Source organism: Paroedura picta, chromosome 14 (genome assembly GCF_049243985.1).
Source record: "Paroedura picta isolate Pp20150507F chromosome 14, Ppicta_v3.0, whole genome shotgun sequence".
NCBI lineage: Eukaryota > Metazoa > Chordata > Lepidosauria > Squamata > Gekkonidae > Paroedura > Paroedura picta.
In genome coordinates, this window is record NC_135382.1 from 15,196,327 (window position 1) to 15,222,309 (window position 25,983).

Sequence of the window (25,983 nt, forward strand, 5' to 3'; positions counted from 1 at the left end):
TTTTCAAATACCGGTGGAAGCTTCCTCAAGGTTTTGGAGAGTAATGATGTTTAAAGATAAATATTTGTGTAGGCGATCTTGCTTCACTAAATGCTTGCATTGGGTTTGAGTTCTTGCCAGGTATCTGCCCATTTGAGATTTGAGCATTGGAGGGCTAAAGAATGCACAGTTGTTAAGGACTTAGGGCTTTAAATAAAACAACAACAACAACAACACGTAAGCTTGGAAATTCTCAGGATGCCACAAGCCACACCCAGCACTTAAATCCAGTTTTACATGGTTAGTAGGTGGAAGCATGGAAAACTCACAGTTTATCTTAAGAGTAACAAGTCAGACTCTTGTTTGAATATTTTAATAGCAAATTGCTTTGCTGCGGTCATAGGGAGGGGCATGTTCTCTCTTTGAACATGAGCCATCTCTGGCTTGCTTTCACATGTGTCGAAATCCTTCTTGTAAACCTTTTACGAGTGGCGGTGGGGTTGGAAGACCCCCTTCCCCCCGGGCACAGCGCTGTAATACATCGTCTCAGAAATGGCTTTTCAGAAAGCAACCAGGGTTTGCCATTTATTGGAACACGTTGGCCTCATGCTTATGGCTTACTTTCTACTTTGAGCTTAAACGGTTTTCTTAAGTAGCAAATTTGTGTGGTTGAGAGGAGAGAGAGGAGAGAGAGAGAGAGAAAGAGAGAGAGAGAGAGAGAGAACACGCACTGTCATGTGGTAAGGCCTCAGTAGTTTCGAAACTTTCCTTTGAAATCCATACGTCACGTTTAGTGGGTAGATTTCCCCCACTGTTGGCTCCATCTCCAGTTGCAAGAGGGTGGGACAAGAAGCCTGTGAGAATTCAGTATCGGAAGCAAGAACAGGTGGAGCAGAACAAGGATCTTCATTTGGGCGAGGACAGAGAGCAGCTTTCAGGCAGCTTTCTGGCTTGTTGTCCCCAACCCCCACGTGTGACAAGCTTCCGTGAGAAGTTCAGCTTTAAAAAAAAAAAACTGGACAAATTATTAACCATAATTTATAGCGTCAGACTTGATCTGATTAAAGGTTTGTTTTCTTGCTGGCAGAGGTGTGTTCTGTAGAGACTGGTTCTCTCTTCTTCTTCTTTTTTTTTTTTTCTCTTAAGTTTCATTTTTGAACAGCAAACGGAGAACCGCTCGTATTGGTGGCTGCTGCTCCAGCTGCGTGTGTGTGTGTTGTAAAAAGGATGGTGTTTCTCTAGCTGCCGCACGCAAAACAACACATTTGACCATGAGGACTCTTCGCAGGTTGAAGTTCATGAGTTCTCCCAGCCTCAGTGATCTAGGCAAGAGAGAGCAGGCTGCCTTGGATGAGCGGGGATCCCAGCAGCGACGGGCCTGCTCCAACGCCACCTGGAACAGGTAGGGTCTTGCACGACCGTCCCCGGCCTCTTCTCCCTTGCCTGGAATTCTCTCATAATAGGTGTCTGCTTCAGAGTGTTTGTTTCCTGCTAAGATTTGTCTCTCTGTGTGTGTTTTAATGAAGTTATAAAGCGCTTTGGAATGCTGAGCAGTATGCTTTTTGTTTGGAAAAAATGCACGTTGTGCCCATTTTCTGTTCACAAGGAACATGAACATGAGGATCATTTGCAAAAATAATCCTGCACTTCTGTTGTCCGTATCCTACCAGCTCAGCACATTTCATTGTGCTGCAGGTATGGAGGACTTGTACATCTTTAATCTTGGCACAGGAGGTAGATATTCAGTAGGTGTGGCTTTTCCTGGCACAGTGTCATAGCGGTGGGGGAAAAGCACATCTGATGCAATATTTTCTTTTGGGCAGTTTTGAAGGGTACACAAATGAACTGAGATCACAGGAGAAGAAGAGGAGTTGGTTTTTATACCCCGCTTTTCACTGCCCAAAGGAGTCTCAAAGCGGCTTACCGTTATCTTCCCTTTCTCTCCTCACAACAGGCACCCTGTGAGGTAGGTGGGGTTGAGAGTGCTCTGATAGAAATGCTCTGTGGGAACAGATCTAACAGGACTGTGACTAGCCCAAGGACATCCAGCTGGCTGCATGTGGAAGAGCGGGGGAATCACACCCAGCTCACCAGATTACAAGCCGCCACTCTTAACCAGTATACCGTGCAGGCGTGTAAATGACCAGAAACCAACGATTGCTGTGAATAATGGGTGTGTTTTATAATAAATACATTTCCATTACATATGGTCCTTAAATATTAACATAGAATACTAAGGATATCACAACAGTCGCTGTGATTCTGTAACGTAAATTGAGGAAAGTCCTAGACTTGGGATACGGCAGAAAAGTTTCTGTAATAAACTGTAGACAAACAGACGGAAGACTTAGCTTTGTGATGCCCCAAAAAGCTTCTGTGATAAACTGCAGACAAGCAGACTTAAAACTGTAGACGAGCAGAGGACAAGAATCTAGATGTAAGCCTGTTTCGCAGTTGATCTTTCTCAGAGTTTATTCTTACTGTGTCTTCCTCAGAAGTTCTCTCCCTATTATTTGTAACTTAAAGGAAGGAAGTGAGCCAGTCTTTTATATCTTTTCTTCTGGAAGGCTACTGTTAAAACAGGAGGCTTTCTACCTGATCAAGGCAAAACTAAAAGACTGGCCCACTTCCTATATAAGCACTTTGTTATAGATAATAGGGAGATCTCTTCTGAGGAAGTCATAGCAAGTAAAAACTTGGAGGAAGATCGACCCTGAAATGGGCTTGCATCTTGATGCTCGTTGTCTGCGTGTCTACAGTTTTAATCTTTCTGCAGTTGGCATCATGGAAGATTTTCCGCAGCGTCACCAACCTAAGGCTTGTCTATGGTTTACTACAGAAGCATCCCAGGACTTGGGACTGTTGTGATTTTCTTATTCTTCTTCCCATTAATACGTGAGGATTTGAAAGGTACAGCATCCTTTGGGACAGCGGCAGAGATTAAAAAGGCAAGCCTTTCCATTTCGGATCTATTGTCAAAAAGCTTCACCCGCTAGATCTCTGCACATCAGACTGCTGTTAGGTAGAGAAGCCACTTTGGAAAGAGGGAGGTGAACCTGCATGGGGCTTGTACATAAGCAAAACTTTCTCTCTCTGCTTAGCCGAGGCTTTCTCAACTAGGGTTTCATGACAGCCCTGGACGGGTGGGAGTTAATTAATTTTTAATATATTTTTAAAATTTGTTAAACATTTATTGGGGGTTATGACCATATATAGAGCCTCTTGTGGCGCAGTGTTAAGGCAGCAGACATGCAGTCTGAAAGCTCTGCCCACGAGGATGGGAGGTCAATGAGTGAGCTGTCACTCTCTCTCTAAGTTCCAAACTGGAGTGCAATGTAGCATCCACAGCATAGTATTTCCCCCTTAGGAAGGACAGGCAGGCATACACAAAGACCTCAGACAGAATACAGTTCGGTCCGCTTTATTTGTAGGGCTTCACCGCAGAGAAAGACCTCATACAGCTTTTCATGATTCTGTCTCCAGTTAAAATCCTGCTGCAGACTACAGGAGCTTGCATTTAGATTACATGTGAAATGCATACGCTTACAGGAAACAGATACTGGCAACGATGAGCAAATACTCTTGAGCAAGAACTTGCATGTCCCATGTTAACCAACTCTTTAAATTAAACCATAATTGAGAAGCTTCTGGGTTCATCAGCTGATCTGTTATGTCCACGGGTTTCCCAGGGAATGCCCCAGTTCCTCCAGAAGCAATTTCATCGTCTGTTGCACGACCAGTGGAGTTCCTGGAAGCCAGAGAGGAATTCTCTTGAACAAGTTGTCGCTCCAGCATAGAATAAATGTAGATCGTAATCGACAACAGACCTTGTGCGCTTGACAGAAATTTTCATCATCCTGAAAGACTTGCAGTAAGCAAAACGAGAGGTGCCTGGGTTTAGGGTCTGCCAAGTCAGGAGGTTGTAGGCCTTAAATTTGAAATGAATGTACAACAGAGGGAGATACATCCAGATGGGCATGTCACATCTGTCCTTTGCCTGCACTGATGGAGCAAGTATGTTTGTAAGAAAACTGCTACCTCTTTTTATTACAGTTACAGACTTCTTTTTTTCGTGTGTCTCATAAATTTGGGGGGATGAGGTTGAATCAGTGGCACAGAAGCACATTCGGTTGTAGTTTGGAGCTTGCTACTGCTGTTGAAGTACTAAACGGAAGCATCCATGCTTTACCCAAAGGCTGTTTCTCATTGATTTGACACATGATTTGAGAGCCAGTTTGGTGTAGTGGTGAGGAGTACGGACTTCTAATCTGGCATGCCGGGTTCGATTCTGCATTCCCCCACATGCAACCAGCTGGGTGACCTTGGGCTTGCTACGGCACTGCTCAAACTGTTCTGACCGAGCAGTAATATCAGGGCTCTCTCAGCCTCACCCACCTCACAGGGTGTCTGTTGTGGGGAGAGGAAGGCGATTGTAAGCCGCTTTGAGACTCCTTCGGGTAGGGAAAAGCGGCATATATGAACCAACTTTTCCTCTTCTTCTACATGAGCCGTGGAAAGTTAAGCGAATCCACAAATCACCCCTGAACATAGTTTTTGTTGCCAAACTATCCGGCAGGGTGAGGATCCTTGCTGGCTTTCTTCCCATGGAGGAGGCTTGCAGGATTTCTTGCCTTGCTGGAATCCTTGGAGGTTGCAGTCCTGGCTCGCTTCAGGAGATGGCTCCTATCCTTTCCCAGACCAGGATGGAGGACAGGATGCTTTCCCAAGATGCCTTTTCACTGATTTCACTGCAATCGAGAGATGGGTTGTGCTGCTAGAAGCAGGAAGTGAATCCACCATGGCTTCTCCCAACCTGTCATCGATCCTGGCTTCTTCCCTTTGTTGTTGAATACAGTTCGGTGTCCCAGTTAGGGGAAAGATCAACAGATGAAAAGGGAACCACCCAGGAGAAGCTCTGACTGTGCCATCCCCCACATTTTGGGTTATTGTGGGTGAGGAGAATCCTGTGTGATTCCCTGTTCCTTCACATGCAGCGAGCTGGGTGACCTTGGTGACTTAATCCACTTCACAAGACTGTTATTATGAGGGTAAAATAGCATAGTGTTACGTATATTGTCCTGGCCAAAATGAGGTAATATTCATTTAATATATTTATAAAAGTAGAAGAAGAAGAGTTGGTTCTTATATGCCCCTTTTCCCTACCCGAAGGAGGCTGAAAGTGGCTTACAGTCGCCTTCCCATTCCTCTCCCCACAACAGACACCCTGTGGGGTGGGTGAGGCTGAGAGAGCCCTGATATTACTGCTTGGTCAGAACAGTTTTATCAGTGCCGTGGCGAGCCCAAGGTCACCCAGCTGGCTGCATGTGGGGGAGCGCAGAATCGAACCCGGCATGCCAGATTAGAAGTCTGCACTCCTAACCACTACACCAACCTGGCTGTGGAATAGTTGCCTGGCAGCCAGGAGATATGATTTTATGGTTAGCTCTATCACTACTTCAGGGAGATTTGCCAACCTCCAAGTGGGGTCTGAAGATCTCTTGAAATTACAACAGATCTCCAGATTTCCTCTAGAGAAAATGGCTGCCGTGGAAGGTGGGTTCTCTGTCCTTACACATAACTGAAGTCTTACCCCCTCCCCAAACACCTGCAGCCAGCTGGGTGACCTTGGGCCAGTCATAGTTCTCTCAGCGTGCTCTCAGCCTCCGCTTACCTCACAGGGTATCTGTTGTGGAGAGAGGAAGCGTAGATGATTGTAAGCTGCTTTGAGACTCCTTCAGGTAGTAAAATGTCAACTACTGAATGAACAGGTAAAAGACTCGATGGTTAGCAATCTTGCACTGTGCTCTGGCAATGCGGTGCTATTTCTCAGCCCCTCCTGAAATGGGTGTGGAAGTGGTATCTTGAAGATTCCACATTCCCAGCATGTTTTGTCTTGGTAGGGATTCCCCCCCTGCATCCCAGACTGAAAAGAACCTGTCAGGTGAAAGAGAAGCCGATGCCAAGTTTCAGCTATGTAAATGTTTACTTTATAACTTTGTCGCTTTCTCAGGAACCTCCATAACAGTGTTAAATACCTTTTTTTAAAATCAGCGAGCACAAGACAACTAATTGCAAACACCAGCTTAATTACACCTCTCCCAGCTTCGTTAAGGCTTGCTACATTTGCATAGCGCTAAAATGACACAGGCACCATTTTTGTCGCTGTTGGGTGATCGTTTGTCTGTGGTAGAACTGGGGCTCAAGTCAGCCCATAAAATAACTACGGTGCCGGGGTTTATGACTTTCACCCTATCGCTGTAGCCAAAGGGCATGGATGTCTTCTGTGCCATTTAAAAGGTAGCTGCTAAGGGGAAGGATTAATCTGTAGCATTGGGAGAGTGGAGAGAGGGGGCCAAGTGGAAAGAAAAGCTGTGTAGACCTTAAGAAATACACAGAAACATAATAGAATAAGAGTTGGGGTTTTGGTACCCTGCTTTTTACTACCTCAAGGAGTCTCAGAGTAGCTTACAATTGCCTATCTTTCCTCTCCTCACAAGAGGCAGCCTGTGAGGTAGGTAAGGCTGAGAGAGCTCTGTAAGAACTGTGACTGGCCCAAGGTCACTCCGCTGGCTGCATGTGGAAAGGGAGTGGGGAGTCAAACCCAGTTTTCTATTTTAGAGGCCTTTGCTCTTAATCGATACACCAAGCTGTAGCAATGTAGATAACCAAGGATTTTACTAATAATTTGTGTAGGCTGAAATCAAGCTCTCCTCTCCAGATTGCATGTGGGATAGCTTGGGGCGGGTTCAAGCATCTGTCAGAGCTTTGGCCTAGTCTTCCTCAGAGCATGCTGCTTTCATGCTCTGCATGTGGTTGAAGTGTTTCTGGATGCTTAAAGTTAAAGGTATCCCCTGTGCAAGCACCGGGTCATGTCTGACCCTTGGGTCCCTCTAGCGTTTTCATGGCAGACTCAATACAGGGTGGTTTGCCAGTGCCTTCCCCAGTCATTACCGTTTACCCCCCAGCAAGCTGGGTACTCATTTTACCGACCTCGGAAGGATGGAAGGCTGAGTCGACCTTGAGCCAGCTGCTGGGATTGAACTCCCAGACTCATGGGCAGAGCTTCAGACTGCATGTCTGCTGCCTTACCACTCTGCACCACAAGAGGCTCTGGATCCCTACAACATCCTATACCAGGGGTGGCCAAACTGGCTCTCCAGATGTCCATGGACCACAATTCTCACGAGCTCCTGCCAGCATGTGCTTGCAGGGCCTCATGGTACTTGTAGTCCATGGACATCTGGAGAGCTACAGTTTCGCCACCCCTGTCCCAAGCTCCCCAGAACTGCTCTTTTCTTGTTTGTTTGAATAAGTGCTTGAACTTGTGTTAGTGCTAAATTGGGTTCCATGGCTAGATAATCACTCAGAGAAAGGAGTGCAAGGTAGACCAGGATTTCTAAAAAAGAAAAAAAGAAATTCGAATGGAACAGTCACAAAATAAAATCGATGGCAAAAAATGGAAGTAATTTAAGGAAGCTGTTTGCTTAGTAAGGAGCTAAAGGATGAGCTGAATATCAAAGAGGACATTACTGGAAATGGGAAGAAGGCAAAGGCACCAGGCACGTCTTCAGACAAGTAGAAGGTCTTTTAGAGCCCTTTCCAGAAAAGCTAATGTTCCAAAGCGGCTCTGCTCTTCTGTTTTATCCTCACAAGAGCCCTGTGAGGTAGGTTAGGCTGTGAGTCACAGTATGAAAAAGGAAGAAAGATTCAAAACATAAACAGAGAAAAGCAGAACCTTTCCAAGGCAATTGGTACAATAAATTTTATATATTGATAATTTTTTAAGGACCAACTAAAACGGTTTCTAGATATGCTCCGTTTTCACAATTTTTCTTCAGTGGTTGATTCCTTATACTCTTATCAAACAATTCTTATATATATAGATAGACCACCGGCTCTGTAAAGTATTGTGGGGAATGTCACCATCCCCCTGCTACAACAACATCGTGAGGTAATCCAGGCTGAGGCGGTACAAAGGATAGGTTGGAAAGTTAACACAGTGAAGTTCAGCCAAGTCAAATGGGCAAAGAGAGTCCTGACTAGTTATTAGATGAGGGATATCTACCATGATAGTAGAACATGCGAAAATGATCACAAATGGCACACTGAGTCCATAACGTGGCGTATAAAAAAAAGGGGTGGGGAAGGATTAATGCAAGTTCAGGCTGCATTGTTGTTGTTGTTAAGTGCGAAGTCATGTCCGACCCATCGCGACACCATGGACAATGATCCTCCAGGCCTTCCTGTCCTCTACCATTCCCCGGAGTCCATTTAAGTTTGCACCTACTGCTTCAGTGACTCCATCCACCACCTCATTCTCTGTCGTCCCCCTCTTCTTTTGCCCTCAATCGCTCCCAGCATTAGGCTCTTCTCCAGGGAGTCCTTCCTTCTCATGAGGTGGCCAAAGTATTTGAGTTTCCAAATAGTATCCAAGCTCTAGGTAGTAATAGAGCTACTGTATTCCACAATCGTTAGACCTCATAATAAATGCTGCTATAGTTCAGTTTATAGGTGCTACACTTAAAAGTTATAGGCAGATGGAACAGTTCAGAGGAGGGCAGAGAAGGTGTTTGAATATCTGGCAAATAAATTTTATGAAGCAGCTTGAAGGGAACTGTTTAGTCAGCAGAAGAAAGGGCTTGCGGGGAGATATAATTGCTCTCTTCAGATGCCTTGAAGTTCTCTGTCGTTCTGGAGGGCCATAGATCTAAAGGGCTTAAGTTACCGGGAGGGCAGATTTCAACTGAACAACATTCCTAGCAAAAAGAGCAGTCCAATAAACCGAACCTGTTACCAAGTGGAGAAATGGGCTCTCCTTTTCTGAAAGCGTTCAGGCAGATGCCGGATAGCCATCTGGTGGGGTTCCTTAGGCCTTCTTGCATTGACCAAGGAATTGGGCTATATGGCATCCAGGCTCGGTCCTTTTTTAGGACTGTGACTGTGAGGTGGGGGAAATGGAAGTGTGGGGCTCCTGACCGAAAGGTAGGGTGGTAGGGTTAGCAAGCTATACACCGATTTTGGTTTGTTGGGGAAGCAGGACTGTCAGCCTTGACCTTACTGGCTCAAAGAGTCCAACTTCCTTATTAATGGTCTACAGCAGGGGTAGTCAACCTGTGGTCCTCCAGATGTTCATGAACTACAATTCCCATGAGCCACTGTCAAACATTTGCTGGCAGGGGCTCATGGGAATTGTAATCCATGAACATCTGGAGGACCACAGGTTGACTACCCCTGGTCTACAGTATATGTGAAAAACAAGCACTGGTATGTTTCAGGTTCAGCTATATTGAACCCAACAACTATCAGTATTTCTCGATATCCCTGAATCCCAATACCGGTATGGTATTCAGACTTGGTAAATATTCAGGAATGCCAAATTGTTTTGGCTCCATTATAATCGATGGGGACTATAAAATCAGAGTCCAGTAGCACCTTTAAGACCAACAAAGATTGATTCAAGGCGTGAGCTTTTGAGTGCAAGCACTCTTCCTCAGACTATGAATGGACCATCATGACAGTCGGAATATAAAGCAAAAATTAATTCTGTTAAATTAGTAAACTGTGTCACACATCCAAATATAACCATATGACAATTCTTTGCCAAAACAGCCAATCAGTCCCCGCAAATTCAAAAACGTAGGAGAAATAAAATGGGTCCCCATAGGTTATGAAGGAGAATTGATCTGGGGCTTTGGGAGGGGCTGTATTTTGAGGTAGAGGCACCAAATTGGTTATATAGTGCTGGTGCCTCTCCTCAACTGCCCCCTCCCCAGTTAAAAAAAAAAGATTAGACTAGGGGGTTCAATTCTATGGACCCCTAAATATCATTACTATTATTTAAATTTATTTTCCGCCATTCACGGAGAGCTGTCTCGGGGTGGATAAACATAATAAATGTGCCCCCCATTTCCAGGGGGGGGAAGGGCATCTAAAGAGATTGCAGTCCCTTTAAATGCCTCCTCTACCCCTAGCCGCAACTTTGGCTTGGAGTGAACTTGAGTCTGAAGGCATTTAAAGGAACTCCAATCCTTTTAACTCCAGCATCTGGTGGCCCTGAAAAATCCCAAATATTTTCAGTGTGTTCCTGACTCAGCTATTTCGGTAGCCAGACAAAAATCAAAATCTGTATCCAGCTAAATTAATGCTCCCAAAATACTGACAAGGTATTTTTCAGGCTTGTATTAGCCGAATGAACACCCACAGTCTGCAGTGTTGGGCTTCGTTGCAGTGGTCTTCAGAGGAGGTTCATGTGCCTTATGATGAACTGCAAAACAGCAGTCCTGAAATCCTTAGCCTTATATTCGCTTGCAGTAGAAAGGAAAGGAGTGATCTGCCATGAATGGCTGCGTTCTGGAACAAAGGAGAATGAACAAGGGCAAGACATAAACGCTGCCAAAGCGGAGCAGGATTAGATTAGCAGAGGTCATTACCGCTTCCTGCCTGCTCCTTCCTTATGCTCTTTCCGCAAAGCAAGAGCAAAGCGTCCAGCCTTACTATTACATGGTATAGTCAGGTGTGTAGCCGTGTTGATACGAAGCAGCAGAACAAAATTTGAGTCCAGTGACACCTTTAAGACCAACAAAAAGTTTTGTTCAAGGTATAATGCTTGCTTGCACACAAAATCTTATACCTTGAATAAAACTTCATTAGTCTTAAAGGTGCCACTGGACTCAAAATTTGTTCTATGCTGTTCATGTATCAAATCAAATGCATTATAGGTAAAATTCAGGCCCCAAGAGTAGGGGACACTCTTTAGGGTCGCCCAGAACACGAACACACACAGATTGCTGGGGCACAAGAGGCAAGGAGCTGGTCATATCCCGGCTGGGCATCCCATTTTCCAGTATAAGTGAGTGGGCACAGGGTGGGGTGTTGTACTTCAGAACAGCAGGCCCCAGCATGGTGCCCAGGGGGTGCTTTTCTGATACCTGCCAAGTGTTTTTAGAAAGTGGGGTTCCTGTCCAGTAAGGCTTATTACTGGCTGCGGAGATTAAAGTGATGGTTGAGTGGCAGGTGTCACTACAGAGTTTATTTTTATTCTTTGATTCCCCTTGCCCAATTTATTTATAAAATCTATTCTTCTCGTCCCCTGAACTTCAGCCGCGTGTGGGTGTGAGGCTGGCTCTGCCTCCCACAGTAGTTGTTTGGTGCAGGGGTAGTCAAACCTATGGTCCTCCAGATGTCCATGGACTACATTTCCCATTAGCCCCTGCCAGCAAATGCTGGCAGGGGCGTATGGGAATTGTAGTCCATGGACATCTGGAGGACCACAGGTTGACTACCCCTGGTTTGGTGGACTGCTTCCCACAGCAGCCTATTTTGTGGTTTCTCCCACAACTGTGTCAGAATTCCAAAGGTGCCCACAGGGTCAAAAAGTTTAGGGACCCCCTACTTTAGAACATAGTTGCCTGAAGGGCAAAACCTAGAGCTGGGTGGTCTTTCTGCTGTGATCCTTGGGAGGAGGCAGCGTACCGTGTGCTGGTTACATGCAGCAGCTCTCCGGAATTACTCAGTGTGGCCTGGCACTCAGCCACAAAGAAATGGTTCACATGCTGTCTATTAAATGTAAGAACCTGCCCTCCTTCTTGCATGAGAAGACTTTCCCTCCCTGTCTCTTTCACTCTGTCCTTACATTATATTGTTATCTTTGAAAAATTATGTTGTGCAAATGGAAATTTTAAAAGGCAAACACGATGGGAGTATAGATGGGTTGTTTGACTGTAAATAAATGGCATGGTCTGACGGCCAGGAAAAACACAGCAGGAGAGATAATTATGTAAAATTAAAGAAAAGCTGAGCTGACATAGAGAAATGACGAATTACCACCCTTGTGAATGGCCTATGTGGTGATTATCAGTTTGGGTTGCTTTGGTAATCCAGAATGTCACTTGGAGTTTGGGAAAGGAGAATAGGGCTATCAGAGATAACACGTTGCTGCAAGCCAGTGCAGAAATGGGAGGGCCCAGGAATAAAAGGAAACATACAGGGGAAAAGCTGTGCTTGTTTTTCTTCATCTTTCCTGGGGAAATTTGGGGTACGCTGGGGGGGGGGGAATTCCTGTAATGAAATTTTCCTTTTGAATGAGTGAAATGGAAGACAATATTTTGCCCAAAATGTGCAGTTTGTGCTTTTTAAGTATAAGACAATCTACAGTAGCGATCCCCAACCTGTGGGCTGCGGACCACATGTGGTCCTTCGACTAATTGGAGGTGGGCCCCGAAGGACGCCTTCTCCCCCCACCCCCGGCCCTTTACTTCATCCCCCCTGGCCTTTTACAACACACTTTCGGTGTCATTGTCTCCCATCACTCCCAGATGGGACTATCTCGTTGCAGAGAAACAAGCTCAGGGTTCCCATTGATTTGTCATTGTCATGAGTTAAAATTTCCATGAAAATAAAATGTTCCTTATGTTCATTGTTGTGGCGTGTCTGTATCTTATTTTGGAGGGATGTTTAAACATTACCATAGCGATCAGAGAGCATTAGGGCAGTGGTTGAGAGTAGAGGAGTAAACTCCCCCCCCCACCGGGCCTCAGTAAAAGGCGTTGTGTGGTCCCTGGTGATAAAAAGGTTGGGGACCACTGATCTACAGCATTACATAATGATAATTCCTATGTGCACTTCAGACATCTACAATATGTTCAAGATTTTTTTGGGTTAAACATAGGTAATTTTAATGTGTTTAATGGCAATATACCGTTGCTGGAGACTTGGGGGGTGCAGGCTGGGTTGGGCAGTGTTGGGGAACGGTGAGACGTCAGTTGTGTAGAAGGCCAGAGGAAACACCACCAGCCCTCCGGGGACAGCGATTTTCTCTAGAGCAGGGGTAGTCAACCTGTGGCCCTCCAGATGTCCATGAACTACAATTCCCATGAGCCCCTGCCAGGAATTGTAGTCCATGAACATCTGGAAGACCACAGGTTGACTACCTCTGCTCTAGAGGACCAGATCTCTGTTGTCTGGAGATCAGTTATGATTCCAAGAAATCTCCTGGCTTCACCTAGAGGTTAGCTAATTCACCTGTAGTAGTGATAGACTAGAGCCAAACATAAAATCATGCCCCCCCGGCTGCTAGGTAACTATTCCAGGGTTACTTTTATAATTGCTTTATGTGTGTATCCCCTTTTTCTTGCCAGGACAGCACACATAATGCTGTGCTATTTTATCCTCATAACAATCCTGTGAAAGAGATTAGGTCACCAGGGTCACCCAAGGTCACTCAGTTGGCTGCATATACAGAAGTGAAAAATCAAACCTAGTTCTCCGGCTTAGAGACTGCTGCTGTTAACCACTGTACCAAGCTGGTTTGGAGGGAGAGAAAGAGAGAAAGAGGCCCAGTGCACATATAATCTTAATCATCATTAACAGCCTTAATCCTTTTTAAGATTCCAAAGACTCATGGTTGAGTTTGGTGACCTAAATGCTGCCCCCAGAAAATGTGTTTAAGGCGACAGTTTGTTACCTTTCAGCAAAGGGTATGAAAATGTTCTTAACTGTGGCTTGTTTGCTATAGACGAACACTTAGCCATGATTAGTGAAAGCTCACTTCAAATTTAGCTCATCATCTTGGTTTACAGCCACTTTTAAAGCACGGTATAGGTATTCAGGAGCAACAATGGTTAAGGAAAACATATAATGATGTCTTCCCAGAACTCAAAAATATTCATAGAATAGAATCATAGAGTTGGAAGGGGCCATACAGGCCATCTAGTCCAACCCCCTGCTCAACACAGGATCAGCCCAAAGCATCCTAAAGCAAAGAGAGAGCTTGGTATAGTGATTAAAGTACTGGATTAGGATCTAGAACAGTGTTTCTCAGTGTTTTTACTGCTGCGACCCAAACTTCGGCGGTGACAGCATGTGTGCGCATGCATGCGTTGGCGCACAATAATTGAGGCAGCGTGGAGGCGGCCATAGCCATGACTTGGCTGCCTCTGCTGTCTGCCACCACCTGCCACCGCCCACCGCCACCATCATGGCGGCCAGCAACCTCGGGACCCCGCGGAAGGGGCCAAGTGACCCTAAATGGGGTTGTGACCCCAAGGTTGAGAACCACTGATCTAGAACAAGCATCCTCAGTGGGGGCCAGATGGCTTCCTGGGGAAATCCTCACACATTAAGGGGGCCGCAGACTGAAAAATGTGAGAAGGGTGTATGCCCAAAGGGTTTATGAGGTGCTCTGGTCACTGAACTGATGAGATACTCTTTATGTCATGTATGACATCATTAATTGCTAGAAACCTCGACCTTTGTCAAAGGAAAGAAAAACAAATTATGTAATTCATTCCATTGTGTGTGCTTGTGTTAGTGCATTCAAGGGGGGGGGGAATGAACACACATGCTTCTCTTGGTGAAATGTTCTTCTGTCTTGCATATATATATAAGCCAAGGTACATTGAGTGTAGTTATTTCATTCTTAGGCCTTTTGACCTCACTCATTGTGCAAGCGGCCAGCCTACTGCAGGAATTCCTGGAACCTGAGAAGAACTCCTAAAATGGCCAAAAAAGGGTTGAGAATGGCTAATCCAGTTGACTTTCCTAGGGCAAGTTTTGTGGCCAACCAAGAATATGAATCCCAGTTTCCCCTGTTTTAGTACATCCGTTATGCAACGTGGCCACCATGCAAGGTGTTTTAGGTGCTCACAAACAGGAAGAGCATTTGATGTTCCTTCACTTCTTCCACCCACCCCTCAGCCCTGCAGTTTCCCCTTCTGTCTCTCTTTGGCAGACACCAGCATAGTTCCACCCTCATCTGAGAATGCAAGGTGTAAAATCTTCCTGCCGGATTGATTACTAACATTCTTTTCCCACTTGTTTTCTCACAGTATCCACAATGGAGTAATAGCTGTTTTCCAGAGGAAAGGCCTTCAAGAGCACGAGCTATACAATCTCAATGATGGAGTCCGGTGAGTAAAATCATCAGGGACATTCTCTTGCAATATATTTTGCAAGAGAATCTCTTTGTTGCACGTTCTTCTTTCTTGTAGCCTTTGGAGGATACTGTCTTGTTTTATACAGTATGGATGCAGTACTAGATGGTGATATAATTGCTCGGTCCAGAGCTGTCCCTCTTTTTAAACATTTCAAGAGAATTCACTGCAGCTCCTCATATCTGGAGAGTTTGCCATCCTTAACACTCAGGTGCACTGAGAAGGTATCCTTGCACTCAGGATCAAACTGTCATACCAAGGGGCTATTTCTGGGTCTGTTTTTCTTGAATTTTGAAAAGGAGCAATAGATGAACAAAATGAATTGGCATCATGGTGCAGTCTCATTGACTGGTTTTGTCGAACGACTTTGGAAAGTGTCTTGTAGTCTCTCTGTGTTTGTACTGCTGTAGCCTTTGTATTAACGTCACCGTTTGAAAGACCCAGTAGGAGTAGGATGGAGGAAGGTCCATGTGAGACCCCAATTCACGCTGGTGGCTTGAAAGGCAAGGAAGAGGATTGATTTATTCACGGTATGGTGTGGGCAACTTAGCCAGGAGATCTGAGGATTGTTTGGCAGGTGGGCAAGGAAGTTCGGCGGTAGTTTGCCATTGCCTGCCTTTTTAGCGTTCCTTGGAGGGAATTCCGTCAAAACCTTTGGTGGTCTCCCATCCAAAGTCTAACCAGGGTCGGCCTTACTTAGCTTCTGAGATCTGAAAGGATCAGGCTTGCCTGGGCTATCTGGGTCAGGAAGGAAGAGGAGCAGCCTCAGCTATAAGCCTTTGTCCTACGAATGAGTTTTGTTAGTTGGATTCAGTTAGAGCTGAAGATCAAGAAGAGCCCTGGCACAGTTGCTGGCACAGTTGTGTCCCTCTGTAATTGAGAGCAAAGTTATGTCCTGTGCTGGAGAAGTTACTGGATGTTCTCATTAAAACATGTTAACACTTGAACCGTGATGTAATCCAAGCGTAGTCATTTTAAAGGGCTAAAATCTCTTTGCATGAGCTGTCCTGTTTCTTTGTGTAATTCACAGAACGGTACAAAACCAGAGTCAATTAAAGGTAAAGGTATCCCCTGTGCAAGCACTGGGTAATGTCTGACCCTTGGGGTGACGCCCTCTAGCATTTTCATGGCAGATTGAATACAGGGTGGTTTGCCATTCCCTTCCCCTAGCCTGTGTTATGGTAACTGGCATTGGATTTCAGATTTTCCTGCAAACTTGGGACTTCCTTCAAGTTTGTAGAGAAATCCCCCCTGTGTTCCTTAACTCCATTTTGCAGATCTATTATCCCCACAGTCTAGGAGAAGAAAAAGAGTTGGTTTTTATACCCCACTCTTCACCACCCAAAGGAGTCTCAAAGCAGCTTACAGTTGCCTTCCCTTCCTCTCCCCACAACAGACACCCTGTGAGGTTAGGGGGGTGGAGTGAGCTCTGACAGAACTGCTCTGCAAGAACAGCTCTAAGAAAACTGTGACTAGCCCAGGCTCCTTGTGTGATTCTATGATTCTGAAATTCATTTTCCAGGAAACCCATGTGCCCTTCTTCTTCATACCATTAATACACCAAGCAGTACAATTTATTCCTTTTATTACCACCATGGGCTTGTTGAAAACTAAGTCAAGGCCACATAGCTGGTATCTGGAGCAGTGTCTAATGAAAGAATGATCCTACCAAACAAAACACTTACTCCCCTTTCAACTCAGATTAGAACTTGAACATTTAAGCTTGGGAAACAAAGATCCAATGTTAACGTGCTACAATGAAATCCCTTTTCTGTTCTAGAAATAGTTTGATAACTTGGGTCTTGGTTATTATTTGACCATGAAACAGTGTGACAGTTCTCAAGTGGCAATCCTACACATTGGCTATCAAAAACACTGTAATAAAAACTGCAAGAAGCTCCCTTTTTTGGTGTATTGTTCTGCAGCAGTTATCCAAGCAGCTGAAAGAGAGGAAATTAGCATTGCTGACTCAAGCTTTTGGGGTATTTTTAGCTGCTTCCAGATGTTGAAGTTGTGGGCAAAGCAAACATGAATGTTAGTTTGCTCTTTTCACCTTTATATCCAGAAAAAATATAGCTGTGCATGAGGGGGGAAAAGTGCTTGGACTTCTGTGCATCATTTACTGAGAGTCCAAATTGAAAGGGGTTGATCCCAGAGCAATTTACTGGGAGAATACACTGAGCAAAAAACTTGGTTCTGATGTTAAGCATAATGTTGTTATCCTGCAGGATTGCGTGACACCCCCCCCCCCTTCTAGATATCAAGAAAAAGACAGTCATGTGGTTTTTTTTAGAAAAACAAATGTTCATTTGAGAAAATGTTCTGATGCCCTAAATAGACCATGGTCAAATGTAACCTCCTTAATTTGACTTGCATTTGGTAAACACATTTCTAGAAGTACTGCATGTACTTTTGAATACTGAAAATAAGATATTGGGTTAAAGAAAAAAAACAGTCAAGTATTGTCTATATGTTATCAGAACCAATTCATAGAATAATAGAGTTGGAAGGGACCTCCTGGGTCATCTAGTCCAACCCCCTGGACTATGCAGGACACTCACAACCCTCTCGCTCATCCACTGTAACCGGCCACCCCCTTGAGCCTTCACAGAATCAGCCTGTGAAGAACATCTGCTTGGAAGTAAATGTTGTGCTCTTACTCTTAGGAAGATTAGCCTTAGGATTGTAACCATATTTGAGGAAAGTCAAAGTTTATGTGTAAATTGTTCTATAAACCTGTACAAATGTAAAGGCAAGATAACTTACCCTTTCCTTAAATTGTTTTAATATTAAGCAAAAATACCTGAAGGCACTGAAAAGTGTTGGGACAGTAATTTTCGCACAAGCCAGAGAACTGTGCATGTAGGTGTCCACTTCTGGGAACAGGAGATTCACAAGCCCACATTTCTGCCCACATTGGAGCAAAACAACTACCCCATTGGGTCTCCTGCCCAGGGAGGCTTCTCTTTGTCTCCATTCATGTGTTTACTCTGGTTCTCTCTTACTGCCATCATCAAGTCAGTTATTAGGGCACATTCTCCCTGAGAGTACACGCCCACACGGGGCCCCTCCCCTTCCCACCCCCTCCAGGCCCATCATTGGCCATTGGGGGGGCAACATGACCATATATGGTCACATTAGGGCTGATCCTGCGTAGAGCAGGGGGTTGGACTAGATGGCCTGTATGGCCCCTTCCAACTCTATGATTCTATGATATTACCCAGTAAATATTTAAAAATGTATTTAAAATTAATTAACTCCCACCCATTTGGGAAACCCTTCCAGAGCTGTCAAAAAACCTCAGGGTTATATAAAGCTTGAAAAAAATAATGAGAAACTGAGTTGATAGGTAATATGTTTTGTGGTAGCAGTAATGAGAAAATACAGTCAACAGTATGACAAACAAAGCCAAAGAAAATTTGTGAAGGCACTGGGGTGCTCTTATTTGTGGGCTCTAGGGCAGTAAAGAATACCTGCTACCCCCTCCCCTTTCTAGTTGTGAAGCGCATGACTGAATAGGGACTTTAACGTGTTTTCACTTAGACCAGACAAATCAAAATGTTAAAGAAATCTAAAAAGGAAATAATTGGGTAAACATGAAAGACAAAAGGAAAAGGTGATAAAACCACAGTCTTCTGGCCTTAATCTTATATACCCTGATGACAGAAACTTAGAATAGGCAATTTATTTTTGGGATGGCAAGCATTTAGAAAACACTCATTAGCATTGTCCCAGTAGTTAGAGGATTTTCCCGTTGTGGTGTTATCAACAGGTGTTCGCAATGGCTCCAGATTGAAATGGAGACTGATTTAATCCCTCATGGGGGTGGGGGGAGCACCTTTTCTCTCAGGTCCAGGCATTCTCATCATTGACCCCCTTTCCTGTCTCCAAAGGATAGTTCATTCTTTCCTTTTGGCCTTCAAAGTTCTGTAACTAAAGTGTTGACCTGGCTATTGTCCTACACAGGCTAGGGCCAGTTGAATTTCTCTGGCACTGGATAACTTCAGGGTTGGTTGGAAGGTCACACCTACTTCCGTTTCTCATTCCCTCCTGCCTATCACCTAAAGGCACTTTGTAACCTCTGAGCCTGTGATAGACTATGATAAAAATGATAAAAATGTTGTGGTATGGAAATCCTGGGGTTCTAGGCATTTCACTGTACTACCGAATCAGGTTCAAGGTTCTTACCTTTAAGACCCTAAACGTTCTGGAACCTTTGTACCCGTGGGACCACTTTCTCCATTATGACCCCCAAAGAAATCTGCAGTTGAGTGTACAAATCCTGCTCAAGTTTCCTGGCCCCAGAGAAGTTAAATTGGCGTCAATCAGAGCCAGCCTGGTGGAATGCTTTCCCAAGCGAGATCAGGACCCTGCAGGACTTAAAACAGTTCTGCAGGGCTTGCAAAGCTGAGCTATTCCTCTGAGCCTAGAGCTGAGGCCTATAAATATCACCATTGAGCTGGCCTTCCGACATAAACACAAAGGATAACATCTGTATGGCCACTCAGTAGTTAACAGCAAGCACCCCACTACTCACTCCCTCCCTCCCCCCTCGTCAGAGGGACTGTTTTAAAATATAAACCTGATTATTTAAAATGTTTTAATTATTGTTTTATTATATAGTATATATATTGTAAACTGCCCTGAGCCCTTGAGGAAGGGCGACCTAGAAATTTGAAAATAAATAGACTTTTTAAACATTTGGATTATTATATGGATTTATGGTTTTATTCTTCCACCCCACATTTATAAATCAATAAAACATGCATTTAGTCTGTCACCTAATTCCTAGGGGCAATCGCCTGGAAGATATTAATTACAAGTTTGAAACTGCCAAGTTTGCCTAATATTGTGCTCGCAATGGCATCCATGAAATTAATGGTGATTAGTTTTACAAAATAACGACTCTTCCATTGGAGAGGGGAAAAAAGCACTTGAAAAATTTTTTAACCTAACGCTCTGGTCAAGGATGAACTAGATCTTTCTGACAAGAATGTGAGGATATTGCCAAGTATCCAGAGTGGTGATTCAAGCTACACTGAGCATTGGAGGTTGCTTTATACCCAGTAGGTCAGTTTGTTGAGTCTATTGGCAGAGTTCTTTCCCAGCCCTGCTGTCAGACACCCTTTAATTGGAGCTGCCAGAGATTGAAACTGGGGTATTCTACATGCAAATGAGGTGTTCAGCCACTGAGTCCTATACACATGAGAACACCTGGGACAGGTATTATCTGTTGCAGGTTAATGGAAGTGTTTGCCTAGAGCAGGGGTAGTCAACCTGTGGTCCTCCAGATGTTCATGGACTACAATTCCCATGAGCCCCTGCCAGGGGCTCATGGGAATTGTAGTCCATGAACATCTGGAGGACCACAGGTTGACTACCCCTGGCTTAGAGAAGTGGCATATATTTAATTAATTAATTAATTAATTAATAGGATGGGTGGAGGGTTGTCACAAATTTTCCAGCAAATGTTCTGAAGCCCTCACATTGGCAATTGGAATGGAGGCAAATTTGAAACATGTATGGGGGTTCAGACACCAACTCGCCTGAGTGGAAATTCCGAAGCCTACAGGAGCTCCAGCCAGCAACATCTGCTGACCTTCAGTTCTGCTCACAAGGCCTTTGTGCCAGCTGCCTCATCTGCCCCTTCCTCTTTTCCTACACTTTCCCAGTCTATCGTTTTGTGAGGTGGAGAAGGAAAATGGAAGCCAGATCCTTTAAATATATATCTTGCTTTTCTTCCCATGGGGACTTGAAGTTGTTTAGCACATTGTTCTCCCCTCCTGTACCATCACAGAAAGAAGCCTGTGAGGTTAACCTGAGAAAAATTTTTCTGTAGTTGAATCTATTTCAGGTAATCTAATTGTTTTTCTTGCATCATACGTGTTCTGGGCTGCTACTTTGCCACTCGGTATATACTTGTAATCTAAGAAAATGAAGGCAGTATATATTCATAATATTTATTACAAAATCTTGGGCCACTGTGTTTTGTAGATAGGAACCTTCTTCATTGCAATATTGTACGAAGAGCGTTATGTGATGGTAACAGGGTTTTTTTTGTTTCTTTCTTGGAAACAGGCAGTTGCTGAAAACTGAGCTGGGATCCTTCTTTACGGAATATTTACAGGTTTGTTCAATTTGCTCTTTTGTCATAGTCTTCTTTTCCCCTTCTTCATTCATTGGTCCACCTTCACCAGTGATGCATAGCAGATGTCTCTATCCCAGTAACCCACCGTTTGAAAACCTCTTTGAATTTTTGTACAGTTCTCGGAGGTACACAGGAATTCTACACATTTCAGTTGTATACCGAAAAGATATTAGAGATTTGTTTGAATTTACCTAAGCAGCAAAATCTCAGCAAGATGATAAACCTGAGTTTGGGCCACACGATTTCCACGTGCGGATGGCTTCACCCTAAAAACAAAACAAAACACCCTCCCTGGAAAACTAATATATTAGGGTGAAAGCAAGGTTAGACTTCTCCCTAATGTACGTTCTGTTTGCATTCTGGGATTTTATTTGACTGGAGGAACATCCCAACCGCAATTAGAAGTGATAACAGTTTGGGCAGGGCTACCATCTCAGACCCTCTTGTGGCGCAGAGTGGTAAGGCAGCCGTCTGAAAGCTCTGCCCATAAGGCTGGGAGTTCAATCCCAGCAGCCGGCTCAAGGTTGACTCAGCCTTCCATCCTTCCGAGGTCGGTAAAATGAGTACCCAGCTTGCTTGCTGGGGGGTAAACGGTAATGACTGGGGAAGGCACTGGCAAACCACCCCGTATTGAGTCTGCCATGAAAATGCTAAAGGGTGTCACCCCAAGGGTCAGACATGACTCGGTGCTTGCACAGGGGATACCTTTACCTTTACCTTTTACCATCTCAGAAAGAGAGAGGAGTCTAGTCATTAATTTAATAATGGCAAAGTTATTTTAATGAATTGTTTTTTAAAAAGGACCCTGTGATCAAAATAGAAGAGAAAATCTGAGCAACAGGACTGAAGAACTGAAAAATTACTTTGTTTTATTTACAGAACCAGCTTCTTACAAAAGGCATGGTCATCCTGAGGGACAAGATCCGGTTTTATGAAGGTATTTGAGACCTCAGTTAAGCCAGCTGTGCCTTGCCCAAAATACAAGCTCTGTGTCTCTCCACATGGGCCACATGCCCCACATTCAGTGCCATTGGCTTGAAGTTTGTTTGTTTTCTTGGTCCTGCTTCCCTACAGCATTCATGCATCCCCCAGGGTTTCCCTGGCTTTCTCTGATCTTTCCAAAGCCTAATTTGCTCCATAGTTTTAGGAGAGATGGCAACAAAACTGGGGAGACTGCTGTTTGGTTGGAAAAATTCAACGGAGAGCCTGCACAGCTGCCATTTCCTCTTTCAGATGTTTTTTTCTTTTGTTCTTTCGGTCAGCAATTTCATAGTGCTACATCAGTATTCTTTTATGCCAAGTTGATGACAGATCTTTCTCTCCCTTAAATCTGAACAATTTGGAAAAGAGACGATGCCTGACCAGAAAATACTGAAACCACAACACAATCCAGTCGTTTGATCTTATAGGGAGTCTTTTCTTAAGTAAGAAATGTCCCATTTCCCAGAGGTTCAGAGGTGGCATAGTCTGCACTATCAGGAAAACACCTGCTGTAGTTCCCGGTAGTGTTGCTGGGTTTTAATGGCCTGCAGTGGGGAGGGACTTCCCCCAGACCAATTCCGCACAGGTGGAAGAGGGCGAGAAAACATTCATATGGAAGTGGGGCTAATCCCTGCTTCCACATGACACAGTATCCAGGCCTCCTCCTGGGCCTGCTGAGTATTGGGCCCTCAGGTGCCCCACACTAAGGGTATGTGGGATAATCTGTGTTCCCTTAGCCTACTAAGAGGGCCCCGTCCTACAGTGGCCCAAAGGGGGCTAAAAATGCCCCGGTCGGCTTTGTGGTGTTTCACTGCACCGCAGGGCAGAATGGGGCATTTTTCTTATTTGGCAGGATATTGCAAAATAAAAAACAAACCATGCCCCCCCCCCCTCTGCGTGGCGGAACCTATCTGCCGCCGCTGTGTTTCCTAGGGGGAAACATTTCAGCACCAGAGCAGATCTGGCACTGAAATGTGTTTCCTGTGGGGACACGGAAAGCTGCAGATCAGAAAGCTCCGCAGCACCATTCTGCCTGGTGGGGTGGCCACCGTGCAGTATTAGCTTCAATGACTCCCAGTTGGGCCGTGGCTGGCTGACAAGTGACTGACTCTTGGGTTCATTCTGCACACGTTGGATAACGCACTTGCAATGAGTTTTCGGAGCGGGACTTTCCGAAGCAGCTTACAAACACCTTTCCTTTCCTCTCCCCATAACATACACCCTGTGAGGGGAGGTGGGGCTAAGAGGGTTTTGAGAGAACTGCTGTGTGAGAATGGCTGTAAGAGAACTGTGAACAACCCCAAGGTCACCCAACTGGCTGTATCATCACCATCATTTTATTCTCATAGCCTGCCTTTCCTTGGTAGGCTCAGGGTGGGTAACCCTCAGGATTAAAAACAGTTGATACAATATCTTCCTGGAAATTACAAATAATAAACCATTAATTAAATAGACCTGATTTAGGTTTTCAGATTGGTTAAATAGATTAAAACCCACCTCTTCATGTAATCAAAATCTTTCTGAGAGAAGGGATTGGGTCGGTTTTTGGGCAGATTTCTTCAAGATGCGGGGAAGTGGGGAATCAAACCCAGTTCTCCAGATTAGGGACTGCTGCTCTTTAACCCCCACACCACCCTGGATCTTAGCGCCTTTCCTGTCAACGCCTTTGCTCTTCATATAGGTCAGGGGTAGTCAAACTGCGGCCCTCCGGATGTCCATGGACTACAATTCCCATGAGCCCCTGCCAGCATTCGCTGGCAGGGGCTCATGGGAATTGTAGTCCATGGACACCGGGAGGGCCGCAGTTTGACTACCCCCAATATAGATCCTAGTTTCAAATGTTAAAAAAAGGTAGATGAAGTTGGTCTACATTATTTATTCCATGTTTTGAACAGCTCCTGGGTAGCTGCTCCTGTTTCTCTTTCTCATTCCTGTGGGTTTCTCCCACCCAACCCATAAAACCTTCTGGCGAGATTGAAATTACATAGCTTTAGCCAGGCATCATTCCTGTCTTGTTTGAACTACCAACCTCGCCAGTAAAATTTAGTAGCCTCATGGCAGTTGTATAAATTAATGAGAGGAACAAGTTTCAGCAAGGTTTGCACTACAGCGGTAGCCCTTTTTATTGTTTCAGATAAAGTCAGAAACTTTTGCCATCACTTCAGTTTCTTAAGAGCTGTCAGCAAAGGGAAATAGAGACCACTTGTAAGAATTCTTTTATCTTCTGGAGGCCTTCTGCCTCTTGGAGATTGGTCATATTAGCTAGATGTTGAATGAATTGAATCCCAAGACAGATTGATCTACCTGCAGTTGGAATTTAAAAGGCCACCACATGTTTCGTGTTTCCATGTCCAGGAACAAAGTATACACTTTTGAATGTAATTTGAGCCACATACATACACTACTTTATGCTTGTCTCTTTAAAAGTGGCGACCAGGAAGGGGATCTACTCTCTTGCTGGTATAGTAGAACAAGTTCAGATGTGACATGCATGTGCTTTATACTCAGATTTTTTCCAGCTGTGTACCAATTTCATTCAGACTGGTCCTCCCTGTGCCCTTTGACCAAATACATTTGGGTTTCTTTTCTGTTTCTAGGACAGAAACTTTTGGATACCTTGGCTGAAACCTGGGATTTCTTTTTTAGCGATGTCCTGCCCATGCTTCAGGCCATATTCTATCCTGTGCAGGTAACATACCAAAGGCAGACAAAAGTCCATTTTGTTCTGAGTTCACTGAAATAATTCTGCTAGGGATCGACGGGCTACGAAAATAAGGATTATTGTTTTCAGTAGTGTTGGAATAAGATGAGGAAAACAACAATTACCTTGAAGTTCTGCTATGGTGCAGATGTGGCTTGAGAAAGACCTTTAGTGTTTCAGCTAATGTCCAGATGTCGGTGGGTCAGCTTGAGGCCTGACTTTGCTCAGGTTGCTTTACTCTGTCTTACCATACAGAGCTTTGATGTGTTGTCAAAAAAAGATGCTCGGTATAACACAAACATTATGATTTATCACATGTCGTATAGCTTCCTGACCTGGATAGCCCAGTTAAGCCTGATATCATCACATCTTGGAGACTATGCAGGGCCAACCCTGGCTCCTATTTGGATGGGAGGCCTCCAAGGATTTGGGTGGTCCTTCGTGGAGCCAGGATTTGGCCAACCGCCTCCAAACATCCCTTGCTTAGCTGCCAGACATTCCTCAGATCTCCTGGCTGCCCTACACTCACAATACAATAAAAATAAATAAATAGTGTCACATAGCCAGGGGGTCCTAAGATTGTGCCTACCTCCGTGTCATGACCCTAGTGTTCCTTGGAGGTCTCCCATCCAAATACTAGCCAAGGTTGACCCCGGTTTGCTTCCCAGATCTGATAAGATTGGGTTTGCCTGGCCAACACAAATACAAATGAAACAGATAGTGGCCTATATAAAAGTGAGAAATAAATACATAGAAGGAAATAAAACATGTAAATAGGTGTCTTGGGAATACAAGAATCTAAACAGGGAAAATAGGTCACAATCCATTCATACTTCCCTTCCTCTGAATCCCATTTGTTTTGGGATTTAAGCACATGCTTGACTCTCTAGGACCTGAATACAGTTTCAGTGGACATCAGCAGATACTGAAGGGTGTAGCTCTGCTTGGGATTGCACTATATGTGTCTTCTACATAACAGCTTGAAAGCAAATAACCCGTAAATGGTTGAACGCTCTTGTTTATTTCCTTTGTGTAGGGGAAAGAGCCCTCTGTCCGCCAACTTGCACTTTTACACTTCAGGAATATTATAACCCTCAATATCAAACTGGAAGATGCTCTGTCCCGTTCGCGAGCAAGAGTTCCGCCTTCAATTATTCAGATGCTGCTTATCCTTCAGGTATATATATAGATTTTTCTGGATTTTTAAACCTGTCTCTCTGCATCACTTGCAATTATCGGTTTTG

At 44.5% G+C, this 25,983-nt stretch overlaps 1 protein-coding gene across 6 annotated transcripts in view; it reads left to right on the top strand.

The window, feature by feature from the left end:
• The window catches only part of PRR5 (proline rich 5), a 49,180-nt gene that overhangs the window by 16,863 nt on the left and 6,334 nt on the right, over window positions 1–25,983 (top strand). For 4 of the 6 annotated variants that reach the window (XM_077309675.1, XM_077309676.1, XM_077309674.1 and 1 more), the window contains 6 exons: window positions 1,126–1,381; window positions 14,805–14,885; window positions 20,988–21,036; window positions 21,937–21,994; window positions 24,636–24,727; window positions 25,776–25,916. In XM_077309675.1, the coding sequence (XP_077165790.1) occupies window positions 1,251–1,381; window positions 14,805–14,885; window positions 20,988–21,036; window positions 21,937–21,994; window positions 24,636–24,727; window positions 25,776–25,916 (552 nt within the window). In that variant the 5' untranslated portion in view covers window positions 1,126–1,250. The remainder of the gene's footprint in view (window positions 1–1,125; window positions 1,382–14,804; window positions 14,886–20,987; window positions 21,037–21,936; window positions 21,995–24,635; window positions 24,728–25,775; window positions 25,917–25,983) is intronic. The other 2 variants (XM_077309678.1, XM_077309679.1) reach the window with 2 other exon arrangements.